Source organism: Microcebus murinus, chromosome 8, assembly GCF_040939455.1.
Source record: "Microcebus murinus isolate Inina chromosome 8, M.murinus_Inina_mat1.0, whole genome shotgun sequence".
NCBI classification, from domain to species: domain Eukaryota; kingdom Metazoa; phylum Chordata; class Mammalia; order Primates; family Cheirogaleidae; genus Microcebus; species Microcebus murinus.
In genome coordinates this window covers 73,257,315-73,271,835 of record NC_134111.1, presented here as the reverse complement: position 1 = coordinate 73,271,835, position 14,521 = coordinate 73,257,315, and the positions used below count along the sequence as shown (strand labels likewise).

The following is a 14,521-nucleotide window of genomic DNA, read 5'->3' as shown; positions in this document are numbered from 1 at the left end:
AGATAGTCTCACAGAGAGGATTGGGAGATACTGGGGGAAAGCTTTCCCCCTGGCAGTCGCTACAGCTAGAACCATGAAGCCCCTAGGTGTCCTGCTGTTTTCTCTGCAGGGCAGGATAAGACTAGATATAATGTTACTACGCTGTCTCATTTTAGCAAGTAGTCTCAGCATATAATTGTTTGGAGAGGTGAAATACAGGGGCTTCAGTTCTTTGCCCTACCCTGGAAGGAACTTTTGGACACTGCAGTACTTTGTGGAAAATGGGAGCTAAAGTTGCAGGCAATAAAAGGTCTCAAAAGGAAAAATGAAAGTTAGGGACATCAATCTGGTTAAAAAGCCCTCAAAATTATCTAGTGAATGCTAACATTAGATGGGCGTTGGTCTTTAGGTATTCACACGGGTATACATCTACTTTATGCATTTCTATGCAGATTTAGTATTAAAAATACCTAAATATATATTTAATTCTATAGGATCCCAAAGCACTTTGGGGATTTAAACAGATAAGCCAACCTCAAAGGGACTGATTCTTGCAACTAAAACACAGACACCTCTGGGGTGAAATGTGGCAACAGTTTGACAGGCATAGCAGTAGCTTAGGCCAGAAAGGATTTATCCAATTAAAATTATGGGATGAATTTTGGCTGGCAGAATGTAATTACCAGCCTTGGAATGGATCCAGGATCCTGAGGTTAACACCCCTCCTCTTGCCAACCACCCTCCTACCTGCCAACACTCCGAGATGGAGAAGGCTGGATTTGACATAATCGCACATAATACTGTTGTGACATCTAAGTACAATGATGATGATGTGAGAAGCATCATGAACCTGATTTTTTTTAACACTCATTATGTTACTTATTTTTATGCCACATTAGGCTAGAAACCAAATGTCCACATAAATGTTAATTTCCTCAAATCTGTGTTTAAAAATTATAATTAGAAAATAAAAAATAGATTTAAAAATTAATTTATGCCGTCAAAGTAGTTATTTAGTGATTATTTCACTACAGGAACAAAATTGGATCAAAATGGTGACATTTAATCCTTGCTACATAAAAAAACAGGTCCTGATTTTTTGGAAGAGAAATGTATTCTCAAGGTTGACTGGCCTAGAAAAAAAAAAGGAAATGAGTAAGCCCGGTTCATACTCGTTGTAAGTTTAACTAAACGGGTATGTTCACGCACTCCTTCTGTCCTGGGGTGGGTCCAGTTCCTAGTCACAGGCACTCGCGGCCGTAATTTCCCAGGAGGGAATTTACTAGAAGGGGGTGTGTGTGTCCCTCTCCAGGAAACCAGAGAAGAGCCCCCTGCTGGTGCATGATCAATGAGCAAAGACCTCATTACCGTCTAATGCCCTTTAAAAAGTCGTTCGCTTACACGAATGGCTTGCGGAGAGTTCCGCGGTAAAGCAGAGCAGGCGGAAAGGCACCGCGGACAAGCGCGAGCGGCTTCCGGGCCGCGGGCCGGCGGCGGGGCAGGAGGCGCGGCAGGGCCGCGGGCGGTGCGCGGCGGGGAGCGCGCCCGGGCGCCCGAGAGGCGGAGCCGGCAGCGCAGGCTGCGCGCAGGTCACGCGCGGCCACTCCGGCTCGGCTGCCGTGGAGCTCCGCCGCCCCTCGGCGCGCGCTGGTCGGTTCCGTCCCCGACCGCGAGCGGCGGGCGCGGCCGCTGGCTAGAGAGCCGGGCCGGGCCGCCAGCGCCGGCCGCCCCTCGCTCCCTGCCGGGCCAGAGCCCGCGCGCCCCGCCCCCGCCGCTCCCCGCGGGCCTCCTGGGGCCCCGGGAGTCACTCGTGTTGCCCTTCGGCCCACGTGGCCCTGGGACACTCCACCCAGGCACCGCGTCGGGACCGCGCAGGGGCCCGCAGCGGTGGGGCCCCGGCGCCGAGCACGCGTCCCGCCGCGTCCGCGAGCCTCCTTGCGGCCTCCAAAGAGCCAGTGGGGTGCGTGCGCCCGGGCAGGTGAACTGCTTCCTTTCTACTTGGCGCTTGCCGGGCCAACTTAGTGACTCCGGGCCGTAGACTGAGGAGGGGGCAGTGTTCTCGTCTGTCACCGGAAGTCATCGGGCGGTAATGGAAGGGCTGGGATGGGCGGACTGGGATCTCCCTGTCCTACAGTCTGGGGGGCTTGCGTTTGGAGCACTTTCTCAGAGGAAAGTGCTTCCAAACTTCTGGTACTGCCGCTCATTTCAGCTTTTGCTGTGAAGGTGAATTTTCTAACACCATCTTTGTGTGATTTAGCTGTCCACAGGGAATCAAAATGTGGAACGAGAGGATGAAACTAATCCTTTCTTTTGCACTGTTAGGGGTTGCCATAAACACCATTTGTTAAAAAGCATAATTATGTTGGGAAAGTGCCTGATGAGACAATTAAGCTACATAAACACACTGAAAACAAATGAAAACCAGAAGACGCCCACACCCCTTGTGTAAAGCAATTTTTTGTTTACATAGAAATGAGAGGTCTGGGCTGCTTTATTACAACAATGTTATTAATGTCTAGAAAAACCTAATGGTTACATTTTTATGAATTTTCGGTTATAGATGATGGTCCCAATATGAAAACCTGCCTACAAATCTGAACTGGCCACGGAGCCCTCAGCTCCATCTAGGTTAAGAGGTTTAGGCCAACAGTCCCAGCGGACAGAAGCCAGCGGATTTTTTCATGGACAGGACCGTTATTTGCACCAGAGAACTTTCTAGCTTAAACTCTGAAGTTTAAAGTTTGTCTCAGACTTGGACACCATTCACTGCAGTATTCCCCAGAACATCACCTGACACAAAATTACTCTCATCAAATATTTGTTAAATGAATTTCATGAGGGCCACATTCATTTTAGTTATGATATTTAAAAAGAGGCCAAAATTATGATGTCCTTATCTTGAAAACGGGAATTATTTTCTTATGATTTTGAGATATTTTAATTCCTTTAAATCACGCTATCATTTGAGGTATGCAAAAAATGCCATTCTAGAATACTAAAAAGCTTCAAAGCAAACTCCAAAACTTGTGTAACAATTCATTTTCAACAAAAGATTCAGTCACATTTTTGGCAGTATTGATTAATAAGAGTATGCGTCATTTTTCAGTCCTGTGAAAAGATTTAAACTGATTTAGAAACTTTGAAGATCAAAGTACAAGGAGCAACTTAGTCAAACAGTTGTCATTTAGAGCACCCAAATGGGTCCCTTTTATTTGTTCATATAATTAATGTCCATGGCATGGCCTGTGGAGATACTTTTTCTTTTTGTCACAGAATAGTTTTTATAAGAATCAGTATATTAAATAATCTCCCTCATTTCCCTTTTTCTGTATTTCTCCAGTAAGTCTAGCTTAACAACAACAACAAAATGCCTGTTAAACAGTACAGACCTCAAAAACAGGGCTAAGCTAAGGAAGATCATGCTTAAAATGGGATAGCATACTTTAATGTAAGTTTTATTGACATGACAGAATTCAGGCTGAGTAACTTGCCAGGTATTTTCCAGTGTTGTTACTATGTTCATATGTGCGTGGCCACGTACACATGGTTTTCTATTTGAGTCAATCTGAGGATTTTATCCTTTAGGTGTTTGCTAGAAATGACATAGTGAAGTGTTCATATTATGACTGCCTGGTTTCCAAAAAGTTGATTTTTATGGTTAAAAAAAAGAAAAGAATCAACTACAGAGACTGAAATAAAGAATCATTTTTCTCCTATTTTAGAAAAATCATGTCCAGTCTGGGGCTCCGTTTGGCTGCCTGTTTACTAAATATTTCAGAAGCCAGAAGAAAATACATTGTTGAGAACATAGCAAAAGCAGCTCTTCTTGACAAAAATGGTAGGAACAACAGACAATTGAAGCGAATATTGTGTTTTGACAACATAGTAATTTTTGTACTCTGCACAATGTATCTACAGAACACTTTTCTTTCTTCCTAGATTTTCCTCCTTGCTATAGCTTCTGCACGACTCCAGGATGCTAAGATAGATCAGTTACTCAGATGTGCACATATGCTCTTTACCAAATGCCTGCGTACACTCAGCAGTGCAGCTCTGCGAGTCTCTGAGATGTACATTGTTCAGGATATTGACAGGCTCCTGAGGAGGATATATTTACATAAAAGTATAATGTTTCCCCCACGGGCCATTTATTTGATCATTAATAGAATGAGCATAATCGTACCTTCTGCTATTTATTCAGCAGGTTAAATGAAAAATAAACTTGCTAAGTACCAACTACTTTTCAAAGCACTCCTGCCAGCAGAGCCCATGCTATCATTACAGTATTATTATTTCTACTCCATTTTCTCTGCATAAAGACCCTTAGGCAATTGCATGTAAGTGATGCTTGTAAGATCACTCAGCAATTCAGTGACAGACTGGAACTCACGCCTCCTTACTTCCTTGGCCAGTGTTACTATGAGAGGCTACTCTCTCTTGACCCTTCGTAAATTGTTCATGTGATGGCACGCAGCTTAGATATTATTTGTATTTACTTTCACACACACATAATAGTACATTTACAGACTTCAAATTATTTAAATGGAATTGCTTTGTTATTAAATCAGTTGCTTCTTGGCAACAGGTGACCATTAGGGTCGCAGCCCTAAAGCATTTGAGACAGTATATTTTAATTTCTGATTGTCATTTTTTATGTGATTACTGCTTTTGATGAGAAAGAAGTGTTTTCCCCCAACCTCTCTCTAACTACGAGCCCATTTAAGTTACTGTCTTGCAACTTCGTGAGAGCAGGAAATGGCTATGAAAATTCCTGATAATGGCTGATAAGAAAACTCCTTTGGAGTCAGTATGCAGCTGTGCTTTTGCATGCTTTTTGTGGAAAGAGCCAGCTTGGGCTCTTCATTGTCAGAAACAGTACATCTAATGGGACTGAGTTGCCTGTCCCTGTGATTAAGTCAATGTGCAGAGACATTTGTGGAAGACATACACTGATGGACGCCTGGGTCTCAACTCACAGTTTTTATCAGCTTATTAGTGGCAGCAGCTCAAATGGAATTATATTATAGCTATTATACTCCATTACAAATACCAAACAATTTACTTCTGCTGAGATTCACACTGACAGCTCCTCTTGCCAGCAGTAATTTTTTCCTATATGCATGCTTAAGAAATTGCAGGAGAGAGTGTTTCATTCTTTCAGCATTTGATTCAATTGAATCATATGAAACTGAGAATAAAAGCTTTTCAGAAGAAGATTTAGGATGAAAAAAAAATTAAATGATATCTCTTCTCTTCCAGGAGCTAGAATATGTTGAAAAACTACATAAAATAGAAGGTTGCATGATCTTCTTGCTTCATCTTTTATAGTTTTAAAAATGCAGGGAAGGTAGCACTAGTTAAGAAAATGAACCTGTTGTTTTACACATATTTTAAAGGCACTTATTTTTAAGTGAGTGGCATAAAACTATATATACTATATATTTTTTCTAATTAAGCAATGTGAGCACATTTAAATGGCTTAGAAAGGTCTTAGGTAAAGGAATAGAGTTATAAATTTTAGACCTACACCAAGGCAGGGCTCTATAGATGTTCGTTTGGCTATCAGTGAGTGACATATGTTTATCTTCTCACATTATTAAAATTAATAGTGTAGGGCTGCCTTAAGCTCTGTAGTTCCTAGTTGGAACTTATTTTTCCTTTCCTCTGAAAAGATTAATTGTTAAGCTGCCAGGGAGCAGGGGGACAAGGTATAATAGCATAGCTAAAGGTTTAATTACCGCCTAAAAACTTTTGTCCTTCACTTTGAATTTGCTTTTGTAGGCATAAGGAGGACTTTTAAGGAGGTTGAGCCGGGCTTGTAAACTTCAAAAATAACTTTGGGGTTATGTATGGCTGCCATACAAGGGAATGGCAGCTTTCTCCTTCAGGTTACACATATTCAAGTGAGTCACAAGCCACCAAAAGCTGGAAGTTGTTAACATCTGAAGGCTGTTGGTGGCCTCTGAAAAGGACATGGTGGAGTCAGAACGGTTTCTAATGGACAGGTGCATGTGTCTCAGAAACCTCTGCTGTAAGCACTAATTGGCTGATTCTAGTGTTTCCAGATGTCAGATCTTGACCCAAATAGTCCGATTTCTGGATTTTGGAAGGAAATACTGACAAGCCCTAGGAGACGAGGTTGATAAGGAACAAAATTTAGAGTGATATGATTTGGCCACTGAAAATAGGGGCTATCTTCTTAGACTGAGTTAGAAGCACTTTGGTAAATTCAGAACCAAGTCCAAGCGGAGGTCTTTTACAGATAGCAAAGGCTTGTGTCTGAGCTGAGCCACCTGGTCATATAGCACGACTCTGGAAGAAGTGGGCATTACTACTCACAAATTCTGTGATTATACAGTGTTACTTTCAAAGGTCACATCTCAGAATTTTTCTACTAAACTAAATTTAATTGTATTAGAAGAAATAAAGTATTAATGTTTTATCATAGAAAAAAATTTTTCGTACTTTTGTTTTCTTTACAGGGCAGAAACTTTCTGAAGTGACAGTGCTGAATATATTTTCTGATCAAGACTATAACAGATCAGTCATTACAATAGCAGCTTCTGTTGATAAGTTGGGTAAGATTTCAGTTTTTTTCTTTACATATTTGTCCTTTTTTTATGAAGGGTAGGCTTCAGGTAGAGCCGGATGTTCTATAATCATTGATTTCCTGTGTAAATCTAAATACTCCTTTCAGCCCGGCGTGGTGGCTCACGCCTGTAACCCTGGCACTCTGGGAGGTTGAGATGGGCAGATTGCTCGAGGTCAGGAGTTCAAAACCAGCCTGAGCAAGAGCGAGACCCCGCTCTACTATAAATAGAAAGAAATTAATTGGCCAACTAATATATATAGAACAAATTAGCTGGGCATGGTGGTACATGCCTGTAGTCCCAGGTACTTGGGAGGCTGAGGCAGTAGGATCACTTAAGCCCAGGAGTTTGAGGTTACTGTGAGCTAGGCTGACGCCACAGCACTCACTCTAGCCTGGGCAACAAAGTGAAACTCTGTCTCAAAAATAAATAAATAAATACTCCCTTCCATGAAGTAGTCTACTATAAAACTGTATTTCATCATTTTTCTGAACATGTTTATCTCAAACATTCATTTCTTCTTTATTAAAATGAATCTTGGAGTCCAAGATTTAATAACATTCTTTTGCTGGAGATGATCACGTATCGTTTGTGCATAAGAAAAACATCTTCAGGTTTTCATCTGTGCAGTAATAGTGCTGAAATCAACCTCACCTTCTCTCACAAGTTGGCATGGAGTGAAACATGCTACGCAGTGTGTTTTGTGTTGGGAGCCTGAGCTGTTGAGTTGAGCCATGGGTTGAGTCGAAATGGGCTCTATGTCTTACAGGGATGTTGTAAGGTTGAGTAGAATAACTTAAATTAGAAAAATCACAATTGTTTGAACAAAAACCTGTATTATCTTAATATCAAAATATTTTCAAATAAAGTTATTTTCAACTTGGAAGAGTGTTTTCTTGGACAAGAGAGGGAAAAGTTAACTGATAACTTTAACTCTATGCAAGCATAGGACAGATTATTTTGAAGAAAGTTAAGATTAAAATCTGTTTTCTCTCTATTGGCAAAATGGTCACACTGTACTGCTAATAAAAACTCAGAGTAATAATAGAAAACTCTTCTAGGTCTACAATATGTATTTACATATAATAAGTCAATGAAAAATCTAATTACTGGATAAGAGCAAAGCAAAATATGCTTTTAAAAATTTATGTTTGTGTGTATATTATTATTACTCATATAGCATTCTGAAAATAACAAGGAATTTGATTAGATTAATTGGAGAAAATAGAAAAAATCTAAAGTAACCAATCGTAAAAAAATAATAATGTAGTATAAGATCAATACACCTTGCATAATTTGTCCACTTTGAAGAGAAAAAAGCTGGAAGACGTGAACTTTTATAACTGTTGAGAGATGGGGCAAGGGAGGGAAATGTTGGATCTTTTTTATTATTTGGGATGAAAAAAACTCTTCTTTACGGATTACAAAAGAAATCAACTCGTGGGACAACAAATTCACAGCTTTTTCTTTAGATGCAATTGAAAGCTTAATGATTGCTTTTTGTGATTGTACATTTTTAGGCAGTGCTGTTCTGTCTGCTTGCTTGGAGGCCTTCCGTGCTATCGATATGGAGGTTCAAGAGGGAATCCACCCCTGCCTGGGAGCTGTGGACCTCATTCCGATTTACCCGCTCTCGGGTGTCGGAGTGGAAGAGTGTGGAGTGGTGGCAAGAAGTAAGAGAAAGTTTGAGGTTCTGTGTTATTCCTTACTGGAAAGTGTTTTTACAGACCAGAGCAGCTTGTGACAATCTAATCACTCCTCAACTCCCTGGGAGTAGTTGATCTTGAAGAATTCTGTCAGCAGTAAGTGTTCATGGGTTGCAGTGACACACCGTGTCTACTTTCCACCTACTTTCCACCCTGCCACGTTATGGAATGCTAAACGCTGTGAGATGTGGCAAAGAAAAAAAATTATCAATAGTTTTGTCCCTGACAAATTCACAGGAGAGCACGAGGCAACAACAGTAGTTTCCAATGAGTCCCTTGGACTCTTCAGGGCAGAACGAGGGCGTGTTTTGCCCATCTGTGTGCTATTTTCTTGAGCAGGGGTAATGATGAGATTGAAAAACCACTTAAATGTTAACTCCTATCCTTTTTTTCCTCTGATTTTTTTTTTTCCCTACATACAACTCTCTCTAAGATTTTCTTTAGAGCTGAACTGTCACATGCATGATTTCAGCCCCAGGGGTGAGATTAATTTGGAAAATTTGAGCTGCGTCACTTGAGGTGTTTTTGAGTTAGGCAAATTGGGAGAAAAGAAAGACCTTTTGCCAGGACTGACTCTAGCTGTACCATGGTTAATTACGGGATACAGAGGCTCATAGTCTTTGGGGAAAAGTCCGCCTTAGGATAATTGCATTCTTTTCTGTGTGACCTCAGAAACCCTCTATGATGTTGCCTCATTTTTAATTAATGGTGAATTGTCTAACACTTGGGATGTAGATTTGGACTTTCGCTGAGCTACATCAAGCACCAGAAAACGGAAATGAGACTTGTTTCCAAAGGAGTTCCTCGCCGCTTGTGCTGCGTTTTCCTGTGACCTTACAGTGGAGGGGTTATTTCCCAGGGACGTCTTGGCCCCACATTTGCTTTACTTCTCAATACGAGAAAGAGTTAAAATACAGCATGGGGGAAAATATGTTTCACACAAAAATGAAGAGTTCAGAATTGTCCAGACCAGAGTAATGATTTTAATTGTCTTCAAAACAATTACGGACAATTACATTAAAGCTCAAATTAGCTGGTACACAAAGTTCTTCATTCCATCAGGACTCGTCCACCCCAGATGTGCGGCCTGTGTGGGAGGCGGCTGCGGATCGCTGGGCCTGGACGCGGCGTTTCTGCCTCCCTTGCCCTTTGCTTCGTTGGCAGCTACCATACCTCATGATTTAAACATGGACATTTCTAATTAAATGAGAGCTCAGCTGCATTCTTGAACTAATTTATAACATTTGATTTGAAATGTAATAGCTTCAATCTTCGTCTGATTAAAAACAGTCATATACTGTACATGGTTACTATTTTGATGCTCCAACATGCAGTTTTTATTTTTACATTCCCTTTTCTACACAGCTGTTCATCTAATATCATCCAAATTTTTTTAAGTTTTTTTTTTTTTTTTTTTTTTTTTTTTGGTAACAGCATGCTCAGGCATTCTTATGAGGCAGAAGTATTCACATTCTAGGATCCCGCTGTTCTCAGAACAGTGAAAGGATGTTTTTCACTAGAATCAGGCTTTCCCAGGGAAACCAACTGTAAGACAATAATTTAGCTAACCTTCTTCGGACAAAGGGCAGTGGAGAGCATCCTGGTAACATAACAGATAGTTAATACTTTGATAGATATGTGTAACTTATATATGCTTTGTATGCAAAAACACTGAAGAATATATTTCAGAACTTTTTGGTGTAAGTTATATGCTTGCTTATAACTTAAGGAAGGGGTTTTTAAGGTGGGCCCAAAATTGGTGTTCAGGGGATTTGTCACTATTTTTAACACTTTTTACAAGTTTTTTTTGTTTTTGTTGGTAGAGACAGGGTCTCACTCTGTCACCCAGGCTGGAATTCAGTGGCCTGATCATAGCTCACTGCAATCTTGAATTCCTGGGCTCAAGTGATCTTCCTGCCTCAGCTTCTCAAAACACTGGGATTCCAGGCATGAGCCACTGCAGCCCGCCGAACTTATCATAGTTACGATGGTACTTCTTGGTTTTTTAGTTTTAGGCATTGTCTATTGACTTCTCACTGCAGATCAGAATTTATCTCCCTCTTAACCCTCCCCTCACTTCCAATACATACACACACACACACACTTTCCAATCCTTCCTTTCTCTATATATTTATATCAAAATTTGCATCATTAGTGGTTATAACTATGTAAACACTAGTCAAAATGAATAATTTATTTATAGAATGTCATTATTATTTTACCTTTTCTGCATAACTTTTTCTTTCTGCTGGAGTTGATTGTTATCTTTTTGATTATTTGTTTGCTTGGTGTTTTACATACTTATCACTGGCTTAACCCTGGATTCTCTGTTAATAACTACCTCTCTCCATGAATTCAGATAGAACACTCCATGCAGTGAGTATTCGATCAACTTCATCTCTTAAATATAACTGTCTAACCTGTTCCAATTAGGACTGATTACCCTCAATGTGTTGAGGATAACTGTCACTGTGGGATCTCTCTTCGCCATCATCTTGAATGTTCCCTTCACCTTTCTCTGTGTTAGATCCCCTGGTCCTAAACCTAAATCCCACGTCTTCACTTTCTCTTTTGCTTTCTTTCTTAGTTTATGTCCTTGTTTTGGTGGAATACATCCTCTAGTAGCTTTATTAAAAAAGTGAAGTATCTTTTTGAGACCTTGCCTCATATGTCTGATATGTCATTATTCTGTCTTCACACTTATTTGTTACTTTGGCTAGGTATAGAATTCTGAGTTCCTAATAATTTTCTTTTATTTTGAAGACATCATGTCATTGAGTTCTTATTTCCATATTGCTATTGAAACTTCTGAAGCCATTATGATTCCTGTTCCTTTGTATGTGATCTGTCATTTCTCTCTGGAAGCTTGTGAGATCTTCACTTTGTTTCCAGTGTTCTGAAATTTTTGTGACATGTCTTTGTATGAGTCTTTCCTCCATTGTGCTGAATACTTGTTGGGTACTTTTAACCCTTGGAACTCTTGTCTTTCAGTGCTGAAAATTCTCTTGAATTATTTCACTGACAATGTCTACCATTTTCTTAGTTCTTTCTGGAAACTCCATTATTTGGATATTAGAACTCTTGTACTGGTCCTCTGTATTTGTTTTACTCCTTTTTATTTCAAAATTTTACATAGGTACAAACCTTTAGGTTACATATATTGGCTTTGCACTGCCCAAATCAGAGCTACAAGCATGCCCATCCCAGACAGTGCACACTGCACCCGTTAGGTATGCATTTATCCGCCCCTTCCTCTCCCTCCCACCTGCCCAACACCCGATGAATGTTACTTCCATATGTGTTTCTTTTACTTTCTCTCTTATTTTTCATCACTATATTTTTATGATACTTTCTGGAAATTTCCTTACTTTATATCCCAAGCCTTCCATAAATTTTTAAATTCTTTCTATATTAATTTCCAAGTGCTTTTATTTACTCTCTAAATGTTCCTTTTATTTTATTTTTTAAAATAACATCCTAGTCTTATCTCATGAAGGTATCATCAGTGGATAATTTGGGCATTTCTTCTTCCTGTGTTGTCTCCCCCATCTCCTTGCCCCTCCACCCTGTTGCTTTTTCTGTTTGTCTTAAAGGCTTTTCTCAGATATCTGATGATCGCTGGTTGGCTGCTTACTCTAAGAGTGGCTGCCAGAAAGGCGACTGGATACTCTGAGTATGTAGGTGGGGCTTATCAGCTGTAGGGTGATTGGGCTGGGTCATTTCTTTGGGGAACCCTCTTTAATATTTTTTGGTCTTTTCTCTTGAGCTGTTCAAGTTCCCCAGAGAAGGACCTCCCAATCTTCAGCCTGGAGTGTGATGCAACTGCCAGTGGTTTTGAAGCTGACTGGCAGAAGAGGGCTAATTCCTTTCTTTTCATTACACATCAGCACCCTCAGCCATCCCTGGTATTCCTCATGCTTTATTTACCTCTTGCATCCTGCCAGGGTGGGCCAGGGCAGGTATCTGTCTGTGTGGAGCAGGGATGGGCTTTGAGTGCTATTTAAACAGGTTTCCCAGCAGGCTTCCTGTTGTGAGCTCCTGTCTCCCTTCCCTCCCAAAGTGGGGCCATCAGTTCTGACCATGGTCAGGTGTCTGTGGTGCAAGTCAGGCCACTTTTGTGCTGTCCCTCTTGCTGCCTTGGGTCTTATTAAATCACCTACTGCTTGTATGTTTGCTCTCCCACTTCCAATATGATTGCCTCCTCCTCCACTTTTATTTGTTTGAGTAAATGCTTGAAAAGAAATCGCTTTACCGTCTTTGGAGTTTGTGGAAGAAGTGAAACAAAAGTAAACATTTGGATCCACATTCCCATCTTTTCTTGGAAGTTCTTAATTGTCTAATTCTTGGTGATTTTTAATTATCTTGGATGTTTTCAAGAACAATGAATCCACCTAATTTGGAATTGTTGGTAAAGTTACAGGAACATCATTCTTCTTTTGTCTGACTTCCAATTCAACATTGGAGATATTTAGTCTGAATTTCTGGACTGCTATAAGTTTTTTACAGACAGTTTCTCTACAGGATTACTGTGGACCATAGTGCTTCTTATATGTTTCCTATATCTTCCTTACTCAGTGTTTTTATGTGCAGGAGCCAGTGTCTCTGTGATATGACCTTTTTGCCCGTTAACATACAACCTTCCATGAGAAGGATTGAGTAAAGAAGGAAGGGAGGGGTCAGGGTGGAAGGTTCTTAGGCAAATTCTCCAATGACTTGCCAGTGAAAATAGGCTTACTTAATATGTAGGTTATTAATATTTCGCTTTAAGATTCTGGACCATAGTGATGAATTTTGTAAATGATACAGAAACTTGATTTTTATTTTATGTCATTGATCAAGTGAAATAATGTTTGCACAATGCCCTATAAATGGAAGGTATTATTTAGAGGACTGAAAAGATGAAATGCTAGCTACATAAGTCATATGAATAAAATAGTAACTCTCACACAATTTATTTTTTTTATTTATCTTAAAATATATAAAACATTAATGAGTTTGATTAGAATTATCAGCCTCATAGATGTTTTTTAAAGTATTTTTGTGATTTGGAGGATGCGTGCCATGACAATATAAAACATTAATGAGTTTGATTAGAATTATCAGCCTCATAGATGTTTTTTAAAGTATTTTTGTGATTTGGAGGATGCGTGCCATGACAAATTCACACGGCAGTCAACACTTGTGTGGTAATCTTGAGACCCTTTGATTACCTTATTACAGATTGTCAAAACATGGGCTGATCTGGCAAATCAGGAGCAACTTTTCACTTTAAGAATTTCTACTCTGATTCTCCAGTTGCTATGGAGATTGTCTCATAAAGCAGTATTGGATTTGGTTGAGATCAGTCAATTTAGATTCCGGGTCCTGATATAGTCCTTGCCGCCATATCAGCACCCCCCTCACTGCCATAGCACAAAAACAATAGTCGAGTTTGCAAGTGTGGTTAAGCATATTTAGACTTAGTGTTTGGTTTGAGAATTGTAGGATACTGCCACCGTATAAAGAGCTGAAAGAACAAGGGATGGTGCGTTGGGAAATTACTTAACATTAAGATTGATTTCCAGTGACTTCAGATTTTAACAATGAAGGAGCAGTTACTAGGTTGTGCATAAGTGCATATTGCCACAGGCTTAATAAATGCAAGAAGATTTTATCTACCACTGTGAAACAGAAGTACTAATGAGGAAGGAGAGGCCAAATGGGAGAACTGGGGTAAACTAACTTGATCTGCCATAACAAGCAATTATGGATGAACCCAGCCATGTTTGGAAAAGCTGCATTCTTTTCCCTCACTTTGGCTCTGCAGCAACCTGAAATGCGAGCAAGTTAACACCCTGTGGGGCAGCCTTGGGCCAGTAGGGGACTGGAGCTGGTGGACAAATGCTCTACTCCTTTGCCCCTGAGATGGACAGTTCTGCGGCCCATCCCAGCAGAGCCCCAACCGAGCCCCAGTTGCTCGCAGCTGTGACCAGCTCGATAACGCAGCCTACTATTGGCTTTTCTCTTTCCTTGGCTCACTCTTGATACATACCGAATAGGGTGTATTGAAATATTGACAAGAATAAATGTTCTATAACAGTCTCCTAACTGGGACAAGTAGGTGGAGTGCTTGAAATCTTTGCTGCCTGACTCTACACTTCTTGCAATTCTTTCCCAGTCTAGAAGCCACATACAAGATTTATAGTTCAAAACTGGGAGTCCCCCTCCCCCACCAACCACTTCACCTAAAAAAGGATCTCTTAGAAT

The 14,521-nt window shown here is 40.3% G+C and overlaps 1 protein-coding gene across 7 annotated transcripts in view; it reads left to right on the top strand.

Annotated features, from left to right (window-relative positions):
* FTCDNL1 (formiminotransferase cyclodeaminase N-terminal like) overlaps positions 1-14,521 on the top strand; it is a 91,360-nt gene that overhangs the window by 47,764 nt on the left and 29,075 nt on the right. For 4 of the 7 annotated variants that reach the window (XR_012920597.1, XM_076005778.1, XM_012739089.3 and 1 more), the window contains 3 exons: positions 3,702-3,817; positions 6,462-6,557; positions 8,090-8,242. Coding sequence is in view for 6 of the 7 variants with exons in the window: in XM_076005778.1 (XP_075861893.1) it covers positions 3,702-3,817; positions 6,462-6,557; positions 8,090-8,242 (365 nt within the window). In the remaining variant the exon portion in view is untranslated. Of the gene's footprint in view, positions 1-1,610; positions 2,066-3,701; positions 3,818-6,461; positions 6,558-8,089; positions 8,243-14,521 lie in introns of those variants that run through there. The other 3 variants (XM_012739091.3, XM_012739092.3, XM_012739090.3) reach the window with 3 other exon arrangements.